This window comes from Mustela nivalis, assembly GCF_964662115.1.
Source record: "Mustela nivalis genome assembly, chromosome: 12".
NCBI classification, from domain to species: domain Eukaryota; kingdom Metazoa; phylum Chordata; class Mammalia; order Carnivora; family Mustelidae; genus Mustela; species Mustela nivalis.
Genome location: NC_139031.1, coordinates 98,399,728 through 98,426,475, shown reverse-complemented (window position 1 = coordinate 98,426,475; position 26,748 = coordinate 98,399,728). Strand labels below are relative to the sequence as shown.

The following is a 26,748-nucleotide window of genomic DNA, read 5'->3' as shown; positions in this document are numbered from 1 at the left end:
AATGTTTATTCTTTTCATCCATGAGCATGGAATGTTTTTCCATCTTTTTGTGTCTTCAGTTTCTTTCCTGAGTATTCTGTAGTTCCTCGAGTACAGATCCTTTACCTCTTTGGTTAGGCTTATTCCAAGGTATCTTATGGTTCTTGGTTCTATAGTAAATGGAATCAATTTTTTAATTTCCCTTTTTATAGTTTCATTGTTCATATATAAGAAAGCAACTGATTTCTATGCATTGATTTTGTATCTTGCCACATTACTGAATTGCTGTATGAGTTCTAGTAATTTAGGGGTGGAGTTTTTTGGGTTTTCCATATAAAGTATCATGTCATCTGTGAAGAGAGAGAGTTTGATGACTTCTTTGTCAATTCAAATACCTTTTATTTCTTTTTGTTGTCCTCAAAAGGAAGGCTGTCAGCTTTTCCTCATTGAGGATGATATTTGCTGTGGGTTTTTTATAGACAGATTTTATGAAGTTGAAGAATGGTCCAAGATAGGTTCTTTCAAGATATGTCTCCAAAGGCAAAGGAAACAAAAATGAAAATTCCCTGTGGGTTTTTCATAAATTGATTTTAAGAAGTTGAGGAATGTTCCCTCTATTCCTATACTTTGAAGAGTTTTAATCAGGAGCAGATGTTGTATTTTGTCAAATGTTTTTTCTGCATCAATTGAGAAGACCATGTGGTTCTTCTCTCTTCTTTACTGACTTGTTCTAGCACATTGATTGATTTGCAAATGTTGAACCATCCTTGCATCCCAGGGGTAAATTCCATCTGGTCATGGTGGATTATCTTTTTCATGTACTGTTGGATCCTATTAGCTAGGATCTTGTTGAGAATCTTGGCATTCATATTCATCAGGGATATTCATCTGAAATTCCCCCTTTTTTGTTGGGGTCTTTGCCTGGTTTGGGGATCAGGGTAGTGCTGGCTTCATAAAAAAGAGTCTGGAAGTTTTCCTTCTGTTTCTATTTTTTGAGACAGCTTTAGGAGAATAGGTATTATTTCTTCTTTGAAAATTTGGTAGAATTACTCAGGGAATCCGTCAGGTCCTGGGTTTTTGCTTTTTGGGAGGTTTTTCATCACTGCTTCAATCTCATTACTAGATATTCATCTCATCCGGTTGTCAGTTTCTTCCTGTTTCAGTCTTGGAAGTTTATAGGTTTCCAGGAATGCATAAATTTCTTCTATGTTGTTTGACTTACTGGCATGTAACTGTTGATAATAATTTCGGATGATAATTTCTATTTCCTTGGTGTTGGTCATGATCTCTCCCCTTTCATTCATAATTTTATTAATTTGGGTGCTCTCTCTTTTCTTTTGGATTAGTTTGGCCAGTGGTTTATTGGTCTTACTAATTCTTTCAAAGAACCAGCTTCTAGTTTTGTGTGTTCTACTATATCTCTAGTTTCTAATTCATTGATCTCTGCTCTCATCTCAATTATATCCATTCTTGTGCATGGGGTTGGCTTAGTTTGTCGTTGATTTTCCAGTTCCTTAAGGTGTAAAGAGAAATGGTGTACTTGGGATTTTTCAAATTTTTTGAGTGAAGCTTGGATGGTTTTGTATTACCCCCTTTGGACTGCAAGTTCAAGGGATTTTTAATTATACAATAAAAAGGGATTAAATAAGAGGGCTCTGGAGAAGTAGAAAAGGGGAAGGAAGCAAACTCTTTAGAAATAAAAACAATCAGTAAGGAGCGGCCCCCAAGTTCTCTCTGGAGTAGAAGGGAAGATAGCTTTTCCTTCTCCAACCTTCTTCTCCACCTAGGTAGAGCATTACTAGATTTTTTAAGATCACTGTTTCAAGAAAGGAAGTATTATGCACTTTAGGATACTGAATTGGCCTTAAGGCTCCTAGAAACTCTGGGCCTCCCATTTTCTATTAAAATTTCAGGTCCCGGGGCGCCTGGGTGGCTCAGTGGATTAAGCTGCTGCCTTCGGCTCAGGTCATGATCTCAATGTCCTGGGATCAAGCCCCGCATCAGGCTCTTTGCTCAGCGGGGAGCCTGCTTCTCTCTCTCTCTCTCTGCCTGACTCTCTGCCTACTTGTGATCTCTGTGTCAAATAAATAAATAAAATCTTAAAAAAAAAATTTCAGGTCCCATTTGCTTGAGCAGTACCATCTTTGGTCCCAGGTGTTGGGGACCCTGGCTTGTAGAGCTCCTCAATCTCACCAGTCTGGTCCCTCACCCCCACCCAATCCATGGACTGCACCCTTTCCCCGGGCAGGAAGCACACACCCGTAGGCTGCCCTTTCTCTCCTCTCCTGCTCTTACTCAGGTATTGGGATTCTAGGGACTTCTTGCCCAAGTGGCCCTGTACTGGAAGCTTGCTCAGCATCTTCACGTGTGTAGACCTCCATGCCAAGGAGTGGCCCTGGAGTGACCTACATGGTGCAGGATTGAGCCCTGGGGGAGAACAGAGTGGTGGGCACACCAGGTCCTCCTGTAGTCTTGCTCCAGACTACACATGTGACAGATTGAGGCTGAGGAATGCTCTTTGCTTGGATTCACCTTCAAGAATTGGGTAAAGGATGGGACGCCGGGTATCTCAGTCACTTAAGCATCTGCCTTCAGCTTGGGTCATGATCCCAGGGTCCTGGGATCGAGACCCTCATTAGGCTTCCTGCTCAGTGGGGAGTCTACTTCTTCCTCTGTTGCTTGCTCTGCTTGTGCCCTTTCACTCACGTACACTCTCTCACACAAAGAAATAAATAAAATCTTAAAAAAAAAAAGAATGAGGTAAAGGATATATCTTTGTTTCTTGTAGACCCTATAATCCAGTTTTTCTAGCTCAGTGTCCCAGGCAGGGAGAAGGGGAGTCAAGGCAGAACTTGTAGAAGCACGTCGGAGTATAGATGTGGTTGTCCTACCAATGACCTGTATCTCTCAGGGCTCTCAGTGTGACTGATGGGGAGCAGAGGGGGAGGCTGCTTCAAGGTACTCATTTAGAAACCACAAATGTGTGCCCATAGGATCTCTGCCATATTTTGTTTACAATTTTTCAAACTAGGGCGGAGATCAGATGTGATCTTAGGGCTTTTCTACTCAAGTTTTTAAATGTCCTTTCTGGATGTGGAAGCCAGACAGTTATAATTACTTTCACGAGATTATTGGCCCGGAGCAAAAGTCTCTTCAGGCTGAAACTCCATCTGCCTTGAGCTTTGGCTGGAATTATGGGGAGCAGGATAGTGGGGGGTGGTGGAGACAGAGGTGCTAGTGAGTTTGCCCTGAGGTAAGGAAGCTCCTGTGGGATGGCCATGGCCTTCCCTAGGTGGGTGACGCTTTAGGCTCGAGGTAGCCAGTGACCCATAATACTCCAGGTCTGCCTCGTTTGCTGACACTGGTCTTTCTCTATATGGAGCAAAACCTCCTAATCGAAGGCTTGGGGCCCTAAGAGGCTTATTCCTTCCCAAGGCACCTGACCATGCCAGGGTGTGGCGGTTCAGGAGGCCAGGAAGCCGGTGAAGCCTGGGGCTCCCATGGGGACAGTGAGAAGCTCCCGCCTGGCTTATGCTTCGAGGACCTTGTTAGCCTGGAGTCCTGCTTCCGTGTGGATTGCAATGTGCTCCCAGCCCTCTGCATGTAGGCGCTTGATGATCTTCATAATAAACAACACAAAAACAAGGCTGTAATCTCCCGGGAGATGATGAGCATGGACACTGAGCAGCAGGGGCGGCTATGAGCCGGCAGAGGCCAACCTCCTGCTCTCAGTCCTCTTGTGTGACAGAATCAAGGTGGAGCACTGTGCGCTGAACAGCTGGTCCCGGGAAAGTAGTTGGGGGATTGGGGAGGGGGGCTTTATTCTCTGGAGTCAGAGCACAGAAGTCAAAGAAACCTAAAGCCCTGTGGACTCTTCCAGGCCAGGGGCGCGGATTCTAGGTGGTAGCTCCACTCTCCAAAGCCAGCTTAGGATGTGCATGCCCACGGCTTCCTGCCTGTGCACTCCCACTGCCCAGCTGCTGTGCTGGTCCCAGTTTCCTGAAGCTGACCTCTCCTGCACGGCGGTGTCACCTGCTTCATGACCTGTGTGCATTTCCTCCTTGCTGGGATGGGTTTAGAGCTCCTGACTCCGACTCGGGTTTGAAGAGATAAGAGGACGCTTATTCACTAACCCATTCAAGCACTTCATCGGAGAATCTGGTTATTATAGGGATTTTAACTCAACCGGCACAGAACAATTCCCTCTGGGGCTGATGGTTACTTTCCTGGCTTACATGAAGCCTAGGCTACCGGCATTCCCACCACAGGAAGGCCTCATGGAGTGGGCAGGTCCCCAGCTTGGAAGGGCGGGTGGTGGGGAGGTGAGGTGTGAGCCAAGGATCCCAGCCCCTCTCACACGAGGGTGTGCTTCTTAGTTCCTCAGGTTTCTAGCAGTTAGCAGAATCAAAACAAAACTCCTGTTTGCTTTTGTGCCTGCCGTAGAAAAATCTCTCCTCTTGGCTCTGAACTTCTCCACAATGGAAGCCAGGCAGTGGTGGGAGATGGGGGCGTTATTCTCTCTCCCTAGGCAATATCTACACACCAGGGTCAGAACACACGTGGCTACAAAGCATGGCACTGAGGAGTGTCCCAGTCACACACAGGAAACCTCCAAACTTTAAAACGCCACCAGATGGGTGCCTGGGGGCTCAGTGGGTTAAGCATCTGCCTTTGGCTCAGGTCATGATCCCAGGGTCCTGGGATCGAGTCCCACATTAGGCTTCCTGCTCAGCAGGGGTCTAGGGGTCTGCTTCTCCCTCTGCCTCTCCCCCGACTCATTCTCTCACTTTCTCATTCTCTTTCAAATAAAAAAGAAATAAAATCTTAAAAACAGAAAAGGTACCAGGCCATTTGGGTGTAGGCATAATGGTGGGAAAGGCTGGAGGGGTGCAAGGAGGATATGGGAACTCTGTACTTTCTGCTCAGTTGTTCAGTTTTTCAAGTTAAAATTGCTCTAAAAATAAAATTTATTAATTTTAAAAAGTCATCAAGAAGAACATCTACAGTAGGTCAGATATGATTATCAACTTGTCAACGCTGCATTGTTAACAAAGGATACAATATTATTTATAAGGTAATCATAAGAAGAGCAATGAATAATATACATCCAATTTTTATATACAGTCAACATGTTCTGATCAACAGTGTAAACCACAGAAAAGAGAGTCTTGCTTTTCATCTGTACAAATATTGTTTTCATCACAGCAAAACTTTACAACGTTAAGACGTACCATACATAGAAGCTATCAAGCTCTTGCTCGCTCATTTCAAAAATGAAGCTGTCTGTTAGCCTGTTTTACATGGTAGGCTCTGATTATCAGCCATCAGACCTGTAGGATCTCTTCATTTCCAAAAGATGGTGTTACACACTGTAAGGTTATTTTTGTAGTCAAACCAGGTCCAAAGGGTTGAAGAAATAATAAATGCACTTATTTTCCTTGCAGTTTTATCTGCTAGGTGATAGGTGGGGATTTGTGGCACTTCTGTGTGCAAATCCTACAGGACAGACCTGTGACCTCAGAGGTCACACTGTGCTTGTACAGTTAAACATGGGAGAGAAAACAGTATAAATCGCTTCAGGTATCTTCCCAGATAAAATTTATGAGGAAAATAGGAAAGTGTTTCTTAAAGCAAGAATCCTTTTCTCTGACTCCTGTTTTTATAAAAACCATCCTACTGCTTATACAACCATTCTAATGTCTCCCCTTTGTAATGTAACTGATGTGTCAGGGTCTCCTCTGGCTCTGGGAAAGAAAGGTCACCAGGTGACTGTGTCTCCCCTCCTGGGAGCCAACCCCAGGTACCTGCACCAGCAGAATTTGCTGAAAGCCCAGCCACCCTAGGCTGGGGGTTCTCAGCCATGGCTGTGCACGAGAATGACCTCTAGGAGCTTTCCAGAGCAGAAATGCCTGGATTTCACCCATAAAGATTTGTATTTAATGAGTCAGAGGTCCAGCGGGGCCTCACTGGTTTCAGAAGCTCCCCCGGGGGTTTCACTGTGCAGCCAGGGCCAAGAACACCCTTTCTGGGCTTGGGGAGGGGGGGTGGCTGGGGGAGAATCGTGCGCGGGCCTGGGAAACATGGGCTTCATCAACATACTGAGTTACCAAGTTACCAAAACATGCTGACCGTGATTAGAGCTCTGCAGGCATTTCTAGTCTATTGGTAAATGCATAGCAACTGTAAATATAAAAATAATTTGTATCAAAGTCAGATTAGTATATATAAGCCAGCAAAGTGCTATATTATTGCTTTTCTTTACACTGACAGGATCTGCGTTCACAGTGAGACAGTCTTTCCCTCCAATACGGCTGCCGACTTGACAGAACCTGCTTCAGAGCAAGACTGAGCCACATCACGTGTGCTTTTCACCTTCTCTTGTTTCACAAATAGAAAAAGTGTTCTTCTCTTCTTTATTAGGACCATGACCCAGCTTGGCTCTGCGATGAGGCTGTGCCCTTTTTATAAGACAGACAGACTTGCCCTGCTTGGATTAAATCCCTTTAAACAAAGATTTCAGTTTTGAATTTTGATTCTATTTGTCTTTCGAACCTTTCGTAGAAAAATGAGTTTTCCTAAAAACATACAAAGTTCAGTGCTACAAGTGAGGATAATCGTCCTCAAAAAAGTTACAAAAATAGATTATCTTTTAAAATTCCTATCTGAACGCATCTTTCCGTAGTACAAAAAGGTATGCCCCTTGGGGCAAGGATTTCTTTTCAGTAAGGTTTTACAGCCCTAGGCAAGGACATACAAATAGATCATTATGTTGTAATAAAAACGTGTACTTATCAAAAGAAAGAAATGCAAAGTAGACATTAAGGGCAATTTCACCAGCTGTCCCTTCCAGCAAGCCCCTCATTCATTTTCTAACTTCTTAGGAAATCCACACCATATCAGGGCCCTATCAAGGCTCAGTTTTCAATACTTGCCACTTATAGGATAAGCTGCTGGGGACAAAGAATTAGAGGCTTTGGGATAGTCAATAGTAGCCAAGTCTCAGGAATACTAAGGTCAGCTCATTGTTCCCTCCTCGCCGTCTCCTCTGGGAACCTTTACCTGACTCAGGCTTCTCTGTCCACCCTCTCTGGGGGGCCCGCTGGGATGCCTGCGGGTCACCTCAGGGATGTGGGTTTCAACTCTGCCTGCCCACTGGGATCACACGGGGAGCCCCTGTGTCTGATTGTATGGGTCGGGGGAGACTGGCCCCCCCCTTTTTTTTCTTTTTTAAAAATTTGATTGTGTTATGCTAGTCACCATAAAATGCATCATTAGTTTTTGATGCACTGTTCCAAGATTCATTGTTTACGGCAGCCCCTTCTTTTTAAGGTTGGCAGAGAGGACGAGAACTGTGAGTCGCCATAACCCAACGGCTTCACCTCTGCTTGAGGAACCCAAGGACTGTGACTGGTGAGTGGGATGCCATCAGCCAAGGGACAGGCCTCCACCCACCCACTGGCCTTTCCTTTTCACCAGTGGTTCCCCAAACTTTGGAGCTCATCACAATAACCTGCGGAAGTTCCGAAAGGCCCCTGGGCCCAGGCTGCACAGGAGGCAAATCAAATCAGAATCTTTGAGGTTGGGCCCCGGGAGATACCGGAGAGCAGCCAAGCTCGAGAGCCAGTTCATTTGTGTCTGCGGTTGGTGGGGGGCTAAAGCCCCAGATTAAGAACTTACAACTTGTCATCAAACGATGTCCCCACAGTGCTCCTGGTTACAATAAAGTCGGCGACAACTGGGACTCAGCACATCTAGGAGTTGGAAGATTAATCTTTTTTACTTCATGAGGTGACAGAAACATTACTTATAGGGCATGAGTACAGGGACTCCTGAGTTTATAGGAGAGGTGTCAGGACGCAGGCCCACTGTCAGCATCACCGAACTGTCTCCAAAGGCCAGATCTCGGGCAGGGCCATGGGCTGACTGAGGAAGGAACGGGCTCTTCGTAGGGTCTTAGGACCTGGGCTCCACAAGGAGGAACGGAAGAGATGCGGTATAAACTTTGAACTCGGGCCAGGCAGGGCCATGAGGTGGAAACACCAGGGCTCTGGGGGGCCCTCCTCTCCTTGTCTGCCCATAGTGATGGTGGGGGTCCCTGACTGGTGGGCTCTGCTGTCTTGGGCTCTGAGGCATCTCCAAGCCCTCCCTGCACAGCCATGGGAAGGATATTGTGGGAAACACAGTTTTCAAATTGAGGATTTAGCACCTAGATTTTATGCAGGAAAACTGAAATACAAAGGAGAAAAAGCTTGAATAGTTTTTGCTGTTTTATTATGTTATAGTAAAATATTGCAAATTACAAAAATACTAGGATTTAACCGCTACAGTTGGACTGACATACAGTTGCTCTCCCTCACCAATCACTTGCTTCTTGATGAAAAAGTGGTAATAAAATGTGCATCAGTCTGTTTCCCAGGGCCAAAGAAGATTCTGGCTAAAACATTTATGTTCTGAGGCGAGTAAGTAACAAAAGTGATTTACTGACAATGACATAAAATTCGAGAGTCTTAGAAATGTTTAATCTTTTCAAGAATCATTTTCAGATCCCCAGGGAGGGACCCGCCCCATGTGGGGTGCTGGGGGAATGCCACACGCTAGTTCCCAGGCTTACAGGGACAGCTGGTTAAGATGCACGAAGGTGGCCTTTCTCCTACTTTTTTAGCAGTTTCTCTGGCAGATGCTTTCTTGGTCAAGGTTTTGTCTGTCGGGAGCACACTCCCATTTCCCTCGTGGCTAAGACCCTGGTCATGTTTTGGCCCAACTCCACCACTCCCTCCCTGATGAGCCTTCCAGGGCCCTCCCAAGGCAGGACGCACTCTTCCCTGCCCTGTGCTGAGTGTGCTTGGCTGACCCGTCTTGCCTACCCTCTGTCGTACTGTGTTAAGGTTTGTGTTTGAGTCAATTCCCTTTGCTGAATTGTGAATTTCTTGGAATCGGGGATAATGTTTTACTTATTTTTAGGTCTTCAGAGTCTCTGCTGAGCTGGTAGAGGTACTTAGAGTATCTGAAAACACAGCGGAATTGAACTAAATAGAGTTTATATTTCCATCGGAACAAAGTCAATATATTGGTAACAAAACTGTAGGGCCCTGATCCAAGAGTCAATTACTACTTTAACAGCGAAAGGGAAATCTTGTACATGTGTGGGGCTGGACACATCCATAGGTCAGAAATATGGTCTGAAAGATCTTTTCCTTGAAAGACTAGGGGGTTTAACACCTGCGTACAAAGGGCTGCCACGCACCGGTCAGGCTGCAAGGACACAAGAGCACTCCGGGTCCTAAATTAGCTGGATCCTCCAATGCTAGGGAAACTTTTAGGAGGGAATTTGTTTCCTTTCAAAAAACGATCTGTAGATATTGTTAAGGCATTGTCATGGATTTCAAGCTCTGATTTAATATTTACCGCTTTAATTCCCCTGATGCATAGTGTTAACTTTATTTCACCCTGTGAAATGTGCCCCCAGGGGCAAGGGCTGTTAGTTCCTGCTTGGTGGCCCTGGAATCTGGATCCCTTCATTTTGGGGCCTTGGGGACAGCCTACCAGAGAAGGGGGGGGGGAGTACCTTTTGAGTAAAAAACATCTATAGTAAAATAAAAAGGAAATTGTCTCCCATAAGCCTAATTTGGTAGTGGGGGGACAGGGTGGGAGGCTCCATGAGTTTGAGGAGGAGCGTCTCATTTCTGCGGTGTCCGGACAGATGCCCGTTCATTCCCCAACCCCCAGGGGACTTGCTGTATTTCCTCTGAGACTCAAATTTGGGAGCCACGTTCTCGTGTGAACTTTTGCATTATCGTTCCATCGCGGTTAAAGGCTACCGGATTGAACACCGATCCAACGCAAGCTGGTCCAGGTTAGAGTGTGATGTACCGTCTCCTCTCACCAACAGGGAACTCTTACCGAGCTTCCAAACAGTGGAATGGAAAAGAAACAAGTAAGTCCAATACTTATAGCTAGAAAACGCTGGTCAACCAATGGAGAGTAAGTACCATGAAGACATTTATATAAAAAGAAGTCCGAAGAAGAATTCTACCCCTTCCGTTTCTTTCGCGCTCGGGAAGGGTTCAAAGTGGCTTATCCTCTTGAACGTGCTATGATTTGCTACAGTACCAACCAGTCCCACTTAGGACAAGAGTACTTCTAGTTTTTTTTAAGAAATTGTCTTGCAGTGGAAGAATCTTGGAGCTAGAGTCAGTGGAATCAAATGTTAGCTGGAAGGCTCTGACCCTTGCTTCTTGGTCACAGTTGGGCCTGGATCTACTCAGTGCAGCCAGTACTTGAGCAAGAAGCTCCTTCCTCGTTGGAAACGCCCAGGAGAAATAAAATCCATAATGACAATTAAAAACCCCCAGGGTCCCCAAGCAATAAAACTCCTTATGCAGATTTTTTTCTTTTCTTTTCTTTTCTTTTTTTTTTTTTTAAATCAAATATACCTCACTGAAAAGCAAACTTCTGCCCAAAGAGAATATTCTTGCCGGATGCCTTTTTGTGGCAGTCTCACAGTTTGAAGACAAAGGAACTTCCCAGCAACTTCCCAAAGTGCTTCCAAGGAGGGGGCACTTCCTGGGTGAAAGATGGGTCCGTAGGAGCAAATATGGCCAAACCAGTCCACGGGCCCAGGAGTCAACAAGGGTGTGACTATCAGCACTGGGCATTGCTGCCGTGGCTTGGTCCCAGGGCGGGTGACTCTTACGGCCACCGCTGTCCTCCGTGGTCACGCTCCAATAAACTCACTGCTCGGCGGGGCTACCCGCAGGTAGTCTGCATGTTCGGCTGCAGGGCCCTTGAAGACGCCGTTGGACTTGGCTTCCTTGGGAAAGAAATGCTGCTGGTAGTCGGGGTTGTCCAGGCTGATCTGGTGGTTGTCTTTCTGGGCCCAGAGGCCGGGGCCACCAAGCGCGCTGGTGATGCCGGGAGGGACAGTGTTGAGATACTCAGGGTTGCCCACGGCGTTGCTGTGGGGGTTTTGGTAGTGAGCGTCTCTGCCAGGAGCTGGGTTTAGAGGCTGATTATGATAGACAGGATTCTGCACGGAACCCGCCGGTCTCTTGGGGACGGACTGGTTTATGTATTCTGAAATGGAAAAGGAATCACAGGTAAAGCGATCGGCCAAGCGTCAGCCCCAGCGGACTCCACAGCGCATCTGAACTCTGCCGGTTTTCTCCCGCAAGACCACGGAGCGTCGGGCGTCTGGCAAGACAACGAGCTCGCTGGTGCCCTAAGGGAAACTGTGTCCTTGTCTATAGTTCTCAGAGCAATGGGAACATCGATCTCTTGCCAATTTAATGTTCTCAGAAGGATAGCCTGCCTTGAGATGCAAGTGTGCCTATGGGAACATCGGGGATAAAGCTGAGACTAGGCATATACGTGTGTCACAGGCCAAGAGTGGAACCAGATCAGATGTGTTACATGCACGTGTGCACACAGACACACTCCTCCACACATGCTCACACACTCACGGACACACACACAATCATACCCACCCACTCCTGCTCTCTCTCTCTATTACACACACACACATCTTTGACGTCTGCTTCAAGTTCTAGAAAATCTGCAAACTGGTCTTAAAACCACACCTCCCAGCTGGACACGACTTGAGTCCAACACAAAGACCCATGCATGTGCTCAGTCATTTTGTGTTTCTCTGCCTCTTCCTCCCCACAGGTGTCTGCAGGCTTGCCACAATCTCCACTTTTGGACCGGCTTGAGGAAGCAAGAGGCCTGAACCTAGGGGATAGAGGCCGGCCCTGCTGGATACGGGTGCCAAGGTGGGTGACCCTTCTTGTCCAGGGTAAGCCACTCACCGGGTGCTGGGAGGAAAGTGTCATCTATGTTGTCCTCAGTCAAGGTGCCAGTGGGGTCTGAGCTGTACCGCTGTAGGAAGCTGTCTTCTTTGAGAGGACAGCTCTGAGGGGAGGAAATAAGGCAAAGTCACTCCGGTAAGTGCTGCTCAACACGTATAAAAATCACCTGAGATTCTGTTAAACTGCAGCTTCTGAATCAGTGCGGTCCAAGAAAGTGCCTGGGAGTCTGCATTTCCAACTAGCGCCCGGGGGACGTCCATGCTGGGGGCCCACAGACCACAGGCCAAGTGGCAAGGACCTGGTCGGTGCCCTGCCACAGGGTTCCTGGCAATGACAGAAATGTTCTATGATCTGTGCCCTCCCAGACAGTCACCGATTTAAACTGAAGTCGATGCAGAGGGCCGGGGGCTTCTATACTGGGAAGTGTAGGTCTAGATCATGGTTTTGTGGCAAGCATCAGCACCCCCCGAAGGCTGGCTCGGACACAGATGGGGGCTGGCTCTGTCCCTCGCATTCCTACCTCAGCAGGTGTGTGTCGGAGGCTTGGCAGTTTGCACTTGGAACAAACCACCAGGTGATGCTGCTGGAGGTCCGCGAGCCCCATTTTGCACAGCACTGGCCTAAGTGAGAGCTGCCTGCTGGCCTTAGGGCAGGGGCTCAGGGCAACCGTACAGGAGAAGGAAGGAAGGAAACACAGGAAGCAAAGCCAAGATTCGTTGGGGGTAGGATGGGCATTTTCTTTGTGCAATAGAGCCGTGACACAGAGCTGTTACTTAATTCGGGTTTATGAGGTGTTCATACGTACCCCATTTCTGTCAATGCAAGCCACGGTGGAGTTGTTGCTGGTGGCGCTCTGGAAAAGAATTAAAGATGCTGAGGGTCGATGTGCCTTGTCTCACCCACGCCCACCGAAGGCAGGACCTGGGGCCTCACGGGGCCAGTGTCACTATGGGGGCTTAACGTCATCCTGACCCATTAGCTTTAGAAAAACTAGGTTTAGTTCAGACTTAATTCTGGTCCCTCGTAGACCTGAAAAGACTATGGCCCAGTTACTGCAAGGCATAAAAGAACTAACACACCTGATTGATTCGTTCTGAGTCTGGCCTGACCATTTGCTTAAAATGGACTTCTTCGTCTCCCTGTGAGTTCTGCTGGGGGGCTACCATTTTCTCTAAGCAACTCATTCAACCCAGCAGACACCATGCTTGAGAAAGGGGTGCATTTCGTACCAGAGAGCTCAGGAGGGGGGTCCGGGACGTGGAGGGGCTGTGGAAGAAGCCCTGCTGGGGGATGAGGTACTCATCGGCGTCCACCACATCCTCCATGTCCTCTTCGTCCATCAGTGCGCGGTAAAAATTGGAGTCTGTAGGGCTCGGCAAGTGCATCCTCTCATCTCCCTGGTGCAGAACATTTTGAGACGATCAGTAGGACCCAGAGAGGCGCCAGTCCACGGTTTGGGCAGATGCCTCTTAGTTGAGCACTTGGTTTATAATAAAATCAGCCTGATTCTCCGCAGAGTAGTGGCTTCCTCCCCTCCCCCACCTGACATGAAAATATTAAAAAAATTCTCCGATGTTTAAAAGCCCCTAAATGAAATAGAAACAGCTTAAGAGGAAGAAGAAAGGTATAGAGCAGAGTTTATGGAGGGTGAGTTTTGCTGTTAGGTGCTGCCATCTTACAGTTTATAGTAAAAAATGTGTCAGAATTCCCAGCAGAGACCTCTTAAACCCTTGGGATCTCCTGAGGGAGGAGAGTGGCAAAGGTCTCATTGTTATGTTAACCAGGGGCTTTAGGCCCACACCTAAGGATGGAGGTGGGGATGGGGGAGTGGGGGATGCCAACCCAGAGATGAGCGGACTGGACCTCTAGGTCAGCCACACCCCCTGATGTCCTGGAATGGGGGAGGGGCTGGAGGTGGACTCAATCACCGTTTGGCCACTAGTTGAACCAGCAAAGCCCATTTAATGAAGATGCCATAAAACCCCATAGGGGCTGGGTTCAGAGAGCTTCTAGGTTGGTGAACACTTGGGAGTGTGGCGACAGCCACCCAGCCTGAGTAAGGGAACTGCTTGCTGGGAGGTGCATGGAGACCCCCTTTTCCCCACCCCCACCCCCACCACTCACACCAGAACTGCTGAGCAGAATCTTCAGGGGCTATGCAAATTATTTTGCATACATGACCTCACAGCCCTGTGAGTTTGGTTTTGTTAAATTAAAGCCTTACATGGAGACTCGGGTGTGAAGGCAGATTTGCTGCCACGAAGGGCCTGCTTCTCCATCAGAAGGAGCTGAGGCTCTGGCTGACCAGAATATGATGATGGCACATGGAACGAGCTAGGATGCTAGGGTTCAGCTGGGAATGGCAAATGGGGTCGGGTGGCGGGGGGCACCACAAAGAAATTCCACTCCGTTCAGTGGGGCCCGTGCCTAGCTCTACGGCGCTGAGGGTTTAAGGACGGGGCCTAGGAGACAAGAAAATGGAATGGGCGCGCAGTGGAACACCGTGCTATCGGACGCTCATGAGGACTCCTCCCCGTGCAAGTTCAGAGGCTGTGATCTGGTACCTGGATGACAAGGTAGCGCTGGGGGTCTCGGGCCATTTTGGAGAATTCAAGGATCAGCTCACGGAATTTGGGGCGACTGTCTGCATCTATCATCCAGCCTGGGGAAGGAATGAGGAAAACAGTGCGATTAGACCCTGAAAGAAATGGTAGAGACGGCATTGCTTCCAGAAGGCATTTATGGTGAGATCCTTTTAGGCAAGTAAGGGATGCAGAAACCAAATCTTCGTGATGGGCTTTTTAGTCCTGGCACCTTAGCACTGATCCCAGTTTAAAGACCATGAGGACACAAAACACTTGAATCAGAATGACAGCAACATCGTCTAATTTTCAGTGCCTACTCTTCCTGGGGCCGGAGTTCTGGAATTATCACCGTAAGTGTTCTGGCAGCCTCGCATGCACTGCTGTTTGTGGACTACACTTGCTGTTTGTGGCATCTGGGCTCTCGGGCCCAGTCCTCACGGGGCATCCACTTTCATCTAGACTCGCTTAGCCATCTTGCAAACTGGAAACTAGATTCAATTTAGGGAAAGTTAGGGACTTTCTTTAAGAGCCTCCAGGTTTGGGAACTCCACACCCTGATGCTTTCATTGTCTTACGTCCTCAGTCATGCAGCACGCAATTGTGGGGGCGTCACAGTGCCTTCCCTAGGATCGAAGTCTGGATTGAACAGCTGGAGGAACAGCGATCAGCTGGCAATCCTCGTCTCTCTTGAGGGCTCATATTTATTTTTAATTGTCAGGATGCCAAGTTATTTTAGGACAGACTGCTATGTGACCTCAGATGAACCGTGTGACCTCTCTGGATCCCAACTTCCTCAATCCACAGCAAGGAAGTTAAAAGTAGGTTAACTCTGTGGTCTGAAGTTGGGAAGGCATTCCTCTTTACATGGACTTGGCCCCGTCCTATTCCGTGTGCTACCTTCTCCTCTAAGTGCCCGTGGCACGTGGAATGTCCCCTTCAGAGCCTGCTGAACTTGTCCTTCTGGTGGAACAAGAGTACTGACCAAGTTACACACTCTTATTTAGATTAAGATGTTTACTTGCTATGCTGCAAAAGACCTCACATAGATCTATTATTTGAAAGGGTTAAGTCAAGGCAGAATTGTAGTTTCTACCAGCCTCGTGGGCTTCTCCTTGTTAGGCTCTCCGATAACAGGCTTCAAAATGTGCAGCTCTGTTTTCATTGAGCAACTCAGAGAATATTTTGGTGTAATGGCTTCTGGGGGAATTTGGTTTTATTTATTTGCAAACATGGACACAGGGCAGGGCACTGCACTCAATAGGTCAAGCAAAGGCTTCCTGAAGAATGCTAGGAGAGAGTTTACAGACGTTTCTGGGTTTTGGTCCCGCTGTAGAGAACAGGACAAGGTTTTTTCAGGGAATCAAAGGTCTCAATCTTTTGGCTAAGGGCAGCAACACCTTTCTAGGCACCATAAGGCACTCTGAGTGCTAACACCCAGGTACGCTAGCGTGGCTGGCTGCGGCAGGCACTCACACTTGACCATGATCATGTAGACATCGATGGTGCATATGGGCGGCTGCGGGAGGCGCTCTCCTTTCTCCAGGATGGTGGAGATCTCGCTGGCGGGGATTCCGTCATAAGGCTTGGACCCGAAGGTCATCAACTCCCAAACAGTGACCCCTGAGAGGAAGAGAGAGTTGCTTTATGAGTTGGTAATAATCACCACGCCTTGTCCTTAGTCATCATTTAAACGTTTCTGATCTTTAAAAACCCATGTTTCTGTGGCTTTGAGCAATTTGTTCGACAGCCGGAAGCCTCAGTACACCTTTCTGTATAGTGGGATAATGACGGTATCTGTCTTACGGGATAGTTGTGCAGATCAAAGAAGAAAAAGCAACTGAAAAGTTGGCAGATAGTAAGTGGCCAATAAATGTTAAAACTTGAGTGACAGCAACAATGACAAGTCAACCACTATAATGACATAAGGAGCAGGAGTTACACCCTCAGAACATCTGCCCTAAGCTACTTGTATCTTTAGAATATGGAGACCGCAGACAAGGTTGTACACTACACATCTTAAAATAATAATAAAAATTGGGAACCAGAAAACCCTATATTCTTTTTAAAAAACATCAAAACCCCATACTTTTTGTTTCAAAAAATCAATAAAATCCATCGTCATGATTCAAAAAAAAAAGCAGTACTTTTAGACTTGGTGTTTTTCCAGATCATCCCTGAGTTCTAATGATTCTTCCCTTTCTATGCCTTCCTTGTTGGGATTCTCTGCTCTAGAAATCCCCACCATGAATGTGCCCTGGGGCGACTCGAGAGGTTACCCCAGTGGGATTGAGCCTGGGTCCCCAGAATACACAGGAAGGGACCAGACACGGGATCCTGCCAGTTTCCTGATCTCCAGCTGGTCTAATGACCCATTTTCTTTAGAGCTGGCCTCTAGATACATAGTCCCACAGGTCGGCCTAGATTAGCCAGAGGCCGTCCCAGAGCTGAATGGCCTGAATACAGAGCGTGCAACTTTGAAGAATGAAGCAAAGTCATGGTCCAAGGGCAAGAACGTAGATGCTCCTGTCCCTCCTCACCACAGCGTCAACACGGACTTGATGAAAAAATAAAATCTCATTTCCAGATCCACGAACTCAATTCATCCTAACGAGGTTTAAACATTATGTTAAACACGTACGATGCTTTCCTGGGGGACGGCAGGCTCTCCAGGTTTGGGGACAAATGGTAAGAGAGAAAGTGGTGTGCATAGCTGGTGGTGGCTTTTGAGAGGACCTGGAACGAGGCAGGCATTCTCTCTCTTTCCACCTCCTAAGTGGAATGCATTCGGACCTAATTTATTAAAATATTCTGTCTTGACTGGAGACTAGGGAGTGGAGAAATAGGATTTTTTTTTAAAGCTATTTATTTATTTGAGAGAGAGCATTGGGCATGCACAAGTGAGCAGGGGGTAGGGCAGAGGGAGAGACTCTCTCTCAGCAGACTCTGCGCTGAGGGCGGAGCCTGACGCGGGGCTCGATCTCACGACCTGAGCCGGAATCAAGAGTGGGGCGCTTTAACTGACTGAGCCACCCAGATGCCCCAATAGGATTTGTTTTTTTTAAGCTAGAACTTCAGGTCTGTGGTTTAACAATTGTACTTACTGCCAGGGACAGCAGATTATAATCAGCGAAAACACGATTTCCACCGAAATGAAAAACACACAATCACTAGAGGGATGCTGACTTTCTGACACTGCTTGTAGTCATCCAAAGGCAGGAAGTCGCAGAATTTAAGAGAGTTGTCATTTACTCAACAAATGAGGACGCAGTCCGGACAGGCGGTGGGTAGGCCCACGCCGGCTGCTGCACGGACGGCGAGGAGGGAAATGCAGACTCGTGTGGAAAGGCCGAAGGAGCCAGGCCGCTCAGGAGCTCGGGTTTTATTTGGAACATACGCGGAAAACCAAAGAAGGCTATTAAGCAGAGAATTAAAAGTCTCCTTTGGTTTAAAACTATTTTTTTATCTGTTGTCTGGAGAACAGATGAATGTGTGCAGAACGAGGAGAGAGAAGACCCGTCAGAAACCTGAGGGAAGGAGGTGACAGCAGAGAGGCCTCTGGATGGGACTTGGGAGCGGGAAAAGTAGCATTTTCCCCCCGTCCCTCTTGGGGAGCAGACACACTGTGAAAATGACTAAACAACAAGGCATCAGAATAGCCTTAGGTCCTGATCTAGTTCATTGGTTGCAGGCAGCTCTGCTCACAGGTACGTGTAAAAATTCACCTGTTCAGCGAGAAAGATCTCTGTTTTTATAAAGCCTGCATCCTACCAGAAGAGACAAAGATTCATGAAATTGAAATATATTTAGGATATCAGGAAGTTAATAATGCTATGAAGGAAAAAAAAAAAAACTAAGTAGATGATGTCTTGAATGATTTGTTTTTTTTTTTGTGATAACAACTGGATTCCTCTTGGAAATCTGCCTCAATACTACTCTCCCCAAACACCCATTTCTGCGGAGATGGGGTGGCCCCTCCCCGTCTTCCCTGTGGCTTGAGTAGTGGGGATAGATAAATGCATCAGATGAGCTATTTTGCAGGCTTCCAGCAGACTGCTGGACTTGTGACAGTGGGTTAGTGACACTTTCTTCAATGGTGAGGCCCTTGTAGGCTCAAGACATCCTTTGTGGAAAGGCAATGAGGCAAGAACAGGACAGGCGTGTTGGGGAGGAGGGGCACAGGCCTGGGCAAGGCCAGAGTGGGATTTGGAGGGGGAAACAGAGAATCCGTCCTGAGGAGATGTCATCCCTAGAGCTGCAAGCAATCACTATTTCCCTCTATCTTTTCCCCCATAGACATCTCCCAGTGCACTCCTGTCAAGCCCTTCTCTCCGACACACAAAGACTTCCATTCACTGCATGAAACAGTGGCCACTGAGTTAGTCCATCACACAACCTGATGCTTCTCCCCGGAAAACCCCATTTGTCATCACTCTTTGGTTCACTTCGAATCCATGACAAGAGGTCAAGTTTGGTTTGATGCTGCAGGTCTACGCATTTCCTAAGTCCAAGCTCTCTCTCCCTCTGTTAACCCGCTCTCGACAAGTTCGCTGATCTCTCCAGTGACACGGAGTGTGCTAGTTAGACCCAATTTCCTTTGTCCTGTTTTCTTAGTAGAATAGACAGTGACTACTACGCTATTATTAGTTCCTGTCTTGGAAAAAAGTATTTGGATGACAGAGCATAGAACGTCAATCAAGAAACAATTCAAGCCGGCTTCTGCTCAGTACACATTCATTAGCATCAAGATTTTGACTCACCGTAGCTCCACACATCACTTTGGTGGGTATAAATTCGGTGTAAAATTGATTCCAAAGCCATCCACTTGATAGGCACCTTGGAATGATGAGAGAGGAAGGAATAAGATAAGCTTTAGCTTCCCTCTGTTGCAAAAAATTAAATCACGTTGAAACAAATTACAAGCAACAAATGTGGGAAAGCCAGGACACCCCACCTTGATACCCCAGGATGAGTGCCCCCTCCTAGGAGGAGGAGCAAGTTTTTAAGCTGGTAGAAAACAGGGCTGTTCTGTTCAGCCCCAGGTATTGTTTCATGAAGGCCTTGGCTGAGGACCTTTGGTCTGTGGGCTGTTCTGGTGAAATGGGTGCACATGCTGGGGGCTGGGGTTTCTGGTGGTGTGTGGTGGTCCCAGCCAGCCCTCGATTATGGGTATTTGCAGAGACCAGCTGCTTGGAGCCATCCAGGTCAGAGTGAAACTTAAAAGGGGTACAGTGGATTCAGAGCTACTGGAGGGCTTAGCATGGGGACTTGCACCTCCCCCCATGCTGGGAGAGAGTCCCCTGGAGGACCACCAAGCCTGTCTGGGAGGAGGGAGTGTAGGGAGGCTCCCCAGGGAGCCTTCACAGCTCTAGGAACGGCATGGGGAGTTTTCCATATTTCTGAGATGTTCTCAGTAGCTGTATGCCACCAAATGAGCTGTGATATTTCCCAACTGCTCTTCTGAAGGGATGGGCGCAGAGACCCAAAATTGGCTAATGGTCACCCAAAGATGGAGCTGAGCTTGTGTTTATTGGCTTTGGCCTCTGGACGCGATAGAAACATCTGTTTTCACTCACCCTGCAAATCCTGCTCTTAGAGCAGCCCCTCTGGTCTGTACTTCCAGAAGAGGACCCTGGCTCGACTCAGGTGTCCATGGCTGCTGCCGTGACCTCACCCAGAACGTTCTGAGAACATCCCCTCCATTGGTCAGTCTGCTGGAGAGGGAATGCTCGCTGATCTACAAGCCGCGTCTTACCTTGCCTCCTTCCGCATGGTATTCTTTCTCCTCGGCACCAAGCAGCTTGGCCAGCCCAAAATCTGTGATCTTGACGTGCTGTGGTGTCTTCACCAGGACATTTCTGGCTGCCAGGTCGCGGTGCACCAAGCGCCGGTCCTCTAGGTAGTTCATGCCCTGCAACACGGGGCCATGCAGTGAGGGAATGCATGGCTTAGCAGACTGCCCCGGGGAGCACAGAGTGGGGTTTCAGCACGGATGGCGGGGTTCTGCTCTGCAGAAAGCGGGCGTCTGTGCACAGGGCTCTGACGTCCTGTTCCCCATAGACTCAGAGCTTTCCGAACCGGGGGCTGTGTCTGTCCCCGTCTCTGTGCTTCGCCTGATGGACACAGTCCCTTGCACCTTGCAAACACTAGTAACTACCAACTGAGTAGATGCAAAGACAAATTAAGGAGGATATCATGAGCTGCTAACTTGCTAACTTTCCTCCAGCCAGTAACTTGTTTTAAACCCAGATGAACCAAGTATTAGAGGGTAGTGACGGAGCAAGAGCTCTGCTGTCGGGCTGAGACCTGGCTGGGAGCTTGCCTGGAACCTGGCAACCATGACGCTGCCTGGGGTTGCGCTCCCTACACACAGCTGACCTGGAAAGCAGGGAAGGTAAAGCCGCTTCCCAGGCTGCGGCACAGCCCGGCTTCTCAAGGCTGAGAAGCCTTGCACCCCTCATGCTCTCCCACACTATCCGCTGTGATTTGCTACCAATGGATGACTTTTTTTTTTCCAGTTTTATTTCCTCGTTTTTTAAATTGAAATCACATGGACGTTGAATTAGCTTTGACAGATGGCACTTCTCCCCATCCTCCCCCCACCGCCGACCCTAACCCTGTCCTTATCAGAATCACAGCTGAGAGAAAGACTGGCACGTGAATTCCCAGAATTATTCCCCCTCAAGTCCAGTCCTTGCCCACAGCCTTCTTGGTGGCTGTCATAAGCTCTTTGGGCTGGCAGGCAGGGGTCACTACCAGCCTCGACTCTTCCTTGCTCTGTGCCTGCCTCATTCAGCCAAACTCCCTGGGACCCTATCAAGCTCCAACCGCTGACATGAGCTTGGCAGCTCCCGCCCCATGCAGGGCCAGCCTGGCAGGCGGGAGATGCCGTAAGCCCTGCAGATATCTTATGTTTGTGCCACATTCTCTGCTATTACTCACGAATGTGGCTCGCTCTCTCTGGCCAGGGGCGTGGACCCCGTTTCCAACCTCCCTTATGGCTGACACTCACCAGCTCTCCAGCAAAGACAGCCCAGAAAAGCTTACTGAAGTGCATGCAATGCAAATGAACGGGCTTCACCCACACAGTTTGGTTTTAGACTCTCCTTGGGAGCGCAACAGCGGGGAGAACCCGTCGCTAGGGATGGAGTCCCCAGTTTCCTGGCAAATTCTCTGCTTCCTTTGGCAATAGATAGTATGTGAAAATTCTTCGTGAGGTGAAATTAAAAATTTTTTCTTTCTGGAGCAGAACGAACCCTCCTAGGAAACTAGGATCTTAGGAAGATGCGACCAGGAATTAGCCTTTGGGGGTCATTTTTGAAGACTCTCATTTTTCTTTCTTTGGAAAAAGATGATTAATTCCCATGTGTCCCTTCTCCCTCGTATGATCTAGAAAGTTCTGAATGTTTAAGATGCTGTTGGATTTAAGTGCTCCCCTCCTCAGATGCAGCAAATTAAGGTTAACGGGGCTCGTGTCTACTCAGGAGGAAACCAGCAGGTTCTCTCTGGCACAGCACTTCCAAATTAGGGATTATTATTTAGGAATGGCATGTGGGGAGCAAGAGGGAAGGAGCAGAAGCTGAGAAAACTCCTCCACCCAGAGGACTGACTTACTACTCCGTGTCACCTCTCCCCACGACGCTGGGTGCCCCATTCAATCAGATTCCATTTCTCCTTTGGTTCTGGGACCCTGCTCTTACAAAAACGCAAGGCCTCTCTCTTTTACATATGGTGTGCTCTGCCCCATTCAGAAAGGGTTAATTGGGCTTGGCCTCTTTCCTGGTTCGCGAACATGTGCACTGCCGCCTGTATTAGCTCACTTGCTCGCTCTCTCCTTCCTCCTCTCTCTTGCCCGGTTTTTTCTTGTTCCTTTCACCCAGTGTCGCTGGCACTGCTTCTGCAGACACTTCCCGAAGACCTCCTCAGGGCTAGATCTGTGTAGGCGTGGCACGGCCGTGTCAGAATGATCATATGTCAGTGCTGGACGCACAGCAAGCAGCCAGTCCAATCTTGCCCTGTCCCTCTCGCTTTATTTCAAATACATGTTTTCTGAGTTCCTCCAAGCCACCCAGGGTGGACAGGGGGTACTTCAGAGGGAACCACCAGCTTCCTTTCGCTACCATCTCAAACTTCTCATTCTGCCTCTTTGAATGCCCCCCAGTCTGGCCACCTATTCACCAAGGTTGCTGCAAAATGAACGAACGGAAGAATCAATGAGTGGTAATAGCAGCTGACAGTTTGGAGCAATGACGATGTGTGGGTGTTTCCAACCCATCTTCCAAGAAGCCTGCTCTGGGGCTGGAGTGCTGTTACCCCAGGACCACCCCGAGAACTGCCCCAGCGGGTCCAGAGGCCTGTTGGACCAAGTGTGCTGGGTCCCCAAGACCACTGCTGGGACTCGGTCCTAATTTCCTGCTGGGGCCTTCAAGTGAAACTTGCCTGCCAGCCCAGAGGCTGCTTGAGATGTCAAAGAAACTCCAAATAAACAAAGAACACAGCCACCCAGCCCCTTGGCCCCATGCCGCAGAGTAAGTCCACGTTGTGCAAACCTAATAAACTGACCTGAGCCCCTGCCCCCCTGTCCCCCCCCCCCCCCTCCTTGGGTCTGCAAAGGACCAGAACAGCTTTACTAAATCGTGCTGTTTCCGGAGAATATCCATCTTCAGGGAGGGCTTGGGAAAGAGCCCTTTTGGCCTTCCGGAGCCCCCCAGCCAATCAGTCAGAGGGGTCTACATCAGACATCCCAGGCGGCCAGATGAGGCTCAATTGAACTCAGATAAAACTCTATTTATCAGTCTCTGTCCCAGACCCCGGAGATGAGGCGGTTTAAAAGGCCATCTCCGTGCCCAGAGAAGTTATATTTTAACCAGTCAGCATAGATAAGAGCCCTGATAAGAGCCCCTTTAAACAGGAAGCGGCATCCGCAGGGGGCCTGGTGGGGGCGCTGGGGAAGCTCCTTCCTGATTCCTCTCTGATGTCCTCACTTTAATTGAAATCAACGTATTTATTTGCATTAATTACTACAGGACGGCTAGGATGGATTCTGAAATACCAAGGTTAGAAGGGGGTGTGAAGAGCCCGCTGGAATCTCAAAGCACCAAGGAGAAGCCCGGGGGTATGGCTCACACGGATTTCAAGATTTTTCTGGCACTGACACCTACAGCCGAAGGAAGAACTGGGGGTGGTTGGGTTGGACATTTACAGACGTTTCCGGAGGGCTGCAGCATCCCACAACTCTTGGGGGGAGTCCAGAGGGAGAAGCTGGAATGGAATCCGTCTCTGTTCTGGTTCATAAACGGCCACGGGAGAAGCTGGGGGAGTCCAGACTTCGTGAGGACAGAAATGGGACACAGCAGGAAGGAGAGGCTGGCAGATGGTTTTGGCCGAGTTCCATCAACAATATGTCTCACCCACCCCTGGGCCCCTGCCCTCAGAAGAGGTAGAAAAGGGTCAGAATTTCCTACCCCAGACGAAGTCATATGGCACCAACCTTGTACTGTGGCAGGGACGGGGGGACAGCCAGGCTCACTGGCCCACGGTTTCTGCCCTGAGTCATGCCGGCAAGTGCGAGAGCACGGACTTGGGAGCCTGGCTGCGTGGGGTCCAGTCCTGATGTTGCGATGTACTAGCTCAAGACCTTGGCAAGCTACTTAGACAGCCCCATGCCTCAGTTTCCCTGCATGTAAAGCGGCCTAATCTGACAGTTAAGTTAAGCCATGCAGAACACGGGATGGCGTCCGGCGAGAGTCCTCCGTCGGGGCTAGAGTTGTCACGGTTTTCTCCTAGATGCCAAGTACCCCGTCTTTTCTCTACGCATGTGCTGTGAGCCTGAGTTAGGTCACTGTAATAGTCTGTGTAGCTTACAGTTTCCCGGAGTCTAATCCTGCATCAACTCCTGAGAAGCCTTTGCCTGTGAGATGAAGCTGTCTTCTTACGCGGGCACAAAGGGCCCCTCAGGGTGTCGGCTGTCGTCCCCGGCTTGGCACTGGTGCCCGTTCCTCTCTGCAGCAGCCCTTAACATCTCTCAGCCTCGGAGCCCCTGTGCGTTCTCAACGCCGGGCGATGTCCTGTCCCAGTGTGTGCATCTCCCGCACGTCTCCAGCACAGAACTCTGGAGGCTAAGAGACAGGCTGGCTTGCCTGCCCACCTCCTCCTCCCCCAGCCCTTGCCCCGCTATCCCCCCCAGTACCTGGGGCCCGGCTGACAGACTGAGCTCCCCTAGCTGGTCGCCCACCCCAGCCCTGCCCTGTGCCCTTCAGGGCAGCCTGTGCCAGTGTGGTCCTGCACGCTCCCAGCTCTCCTGCTCTGACAACCCATTCCCTACAGCACTGCTAGCTCTGTACGGATCTCTTTCCCTCTCTGGTGTGTAAGTTGGGGAGAAAAGAAATTTTGTTTTATTTATTTATCCACAGCACCTGATTCCTAACACTGGCAGATAAATGCCCAAGAAATTAATAAGTGAAATATTTATAAAAGCTGGTATTTTAATACTTTTTTTTTTTTTGGAGAGAGAGAGAGAGAGGAAGAGAGAGCACAGGTAGTGGGAAAGAGGGAAAAGGAGAAGCAGACTTCCCTCTGAGCTGGGAGCCCGACATGGGGCTTGATCCCAGGACCTGGAGATCAAGACCTGAGCCAGAGGCAGACGTTTCACCATCTGACCCACCTAGGTGCTCTGATACTTTAACATAATGATAACTTCTGGCTTTTTAATGACACACTGCAAAGTGATCATTTAGGCTGATTATATTCACCTGTAATCTTTAGAGGACCATTTAAGAATAAATTAAAAAAATAGTCCAAATTAGGGAAATGTCTGGTAACAGGATGATGCTGGGCTCTGTCCTGATCAGCCTTATTGGCTGAAGTTTATGGAGCTGTGTGCTTCCGGGGGAATCAGCTCCAGTGGAGTCCTCCTTCCTGAATCAGTGCCCTCCCTTGGGCTGCACCTCGACCCTCCCCTTGATGAGTCCTGACCTATAGCCTAGAAGGAGCGAGCCTGAGTGGGGAAGGCCAGAGCCCACATGGAGCAGGACGTTGTGCACAGAAGTGAGTGTGTCCTTGCCGCCACAGCCTGGTTGGACTGACGGACTGCAACCCCTTTTCGAGTTCCTTTTCGGGCATGATTCTCCGTCTCTCACAACCCTGCTTGTCTCTTAGGACCACAGTACAGTGTGTCAACACGGGTTTCACGACAGGGCACCCAGAACGGAAGACAGGCAGCCCGGACCGTTCTGGCTACATCCGGGGACAATGATCCCCTTCTTGCCCCCGACTCAGACATGATAACCTACAAACAGCTCAGCCCGCCCCGTCTCCTCCCCTTTTAACTGCTCCCATGCCCTGACCGTTCTGACAAATGCTTCTGACAAATGCGAGGCCAGTGAAAACACCTGAGGCTTTTTCAAATGAACCTAGACCAAATGAAGTAATCCCACATGCTTAAAAAAACAAATCCTTTGGGGGACGCCTGGGTGGCTCAGTTGGTTAAGCAGCTGCCTTCAGCTCAGGTCATCATCCCAGCGTCATGGGATCGAGTCCCACATCAGGCTCCTTGCTTCGCAGGGAGCCTGCTTCTCCCTCTGACTCTGCCTGTGCTCACTCTCGCTCGCTCTCTCTCTGACAGATAAATAAATAAAATCTTTAAAAAAAAAAAACAACAAATCGTTTGAACCAACTTCTTAAGTTTGCTCTATTCAAACTGTATCGTGTAGATCGACTTAAACACAGTTTGGTGCCTGTACAGTTGTGGTCAGAGGACGAGGCCCCACAGCATTGTCTGAGAGCCTCTCTCTCCCCAAACCTCTCCAGGGCCTGCGCTCGAGGATCCTCAACTTCTGGCAATTACCCAAAACCCCCAATTCTGTGAGATCTTAATCTGGGTTAGGTGATAAGCAAGCTCTTTTGTCCCAGAGGTTTGGGAAATGTCAGATTAATCCATCCAGAGAGTTTCGTAGTAACATGCACTGTGGCGGATGCTCTAAGGGGAAGAAACTCGCACAACAGCAGCGTTTTCCAAGCGACAGGATGATAAGACGATAGGATCTTCCAGATTAGAACATTTTATGACATTACGGTGCCATCTGATATGGTTGGGGGCTTACTGGCCGGCTTATGTAGCCAGAAAAGAGTGGATATGCTTTCTGAAGCAACCAAGTACCAGCACGCAGGGGCCGCCCAGGGCCCCGTGAGCCAGGAGCTCAGGAAGCAACGATCTTTCTGCCAGGGGAGCAGGGGTGTCTCCACGAGCTCCTGCGGCCAGAGAACGGAATCCGTTTCCAGCATGTTCGACGAGAGGGCGTGGCTCTCTTCTGCTCTCCGTCCCATCCGGACTTCCTTCTTAGCCTACTCACTTGGCTTTGCTTTCCCTTTTGCCCAGGTGCTAG

General features: G+C 48.8%; 1 protein-coding gene across 1 annotated transcript in view; it reads right to left on the bottom strand.

Annotated features, from left to right (window-relative positions):
* Nucleotides 1-4,930: 4,930 nt before the first annotated feature.
* Nucleotides 4,931-26,748, bottom strand: part of EGFR (epidermal growth factor receptor) — a 63,904-nt gene continuing 42,086 nt past the window's right edge. Inside the window, exons 20-27 of the mRNA XM_082691735.1 lie at nt 20,121-20,276; nt 19,126-19,201; nt 15,842-15,988; nt 14,348-14,445; nt 13,013-13,180; nt 12,589-12,636; nt 11,784-11,886; nt 4,931-11,052 (exon numbers count right to left, since the gene is read on the bottom strand). Of these exons, the coding sequence (XP_082547861.1) occupies nt 10,694-11,052; nt 11,784-11,886; nt 12,589-12,636; nt 13,013-13,180; nt 14,348-14,445; nt 15,842-15,988; nt 19,126-19,201; nt 20,121-20,276 (1,155 nt within the window). The 3' untranslated portion in view covers nt 4,931-10,693. The remainder of the gene's footprint in view (nt 11,053-11,783; nt 11,887-12,588; nt 12,637-13,012; nt 13,181-14,347; nt 14,446-15,841; nt 15,989-19,125; nt 19,202-20,120; nt 20,277-26,748) is intronic.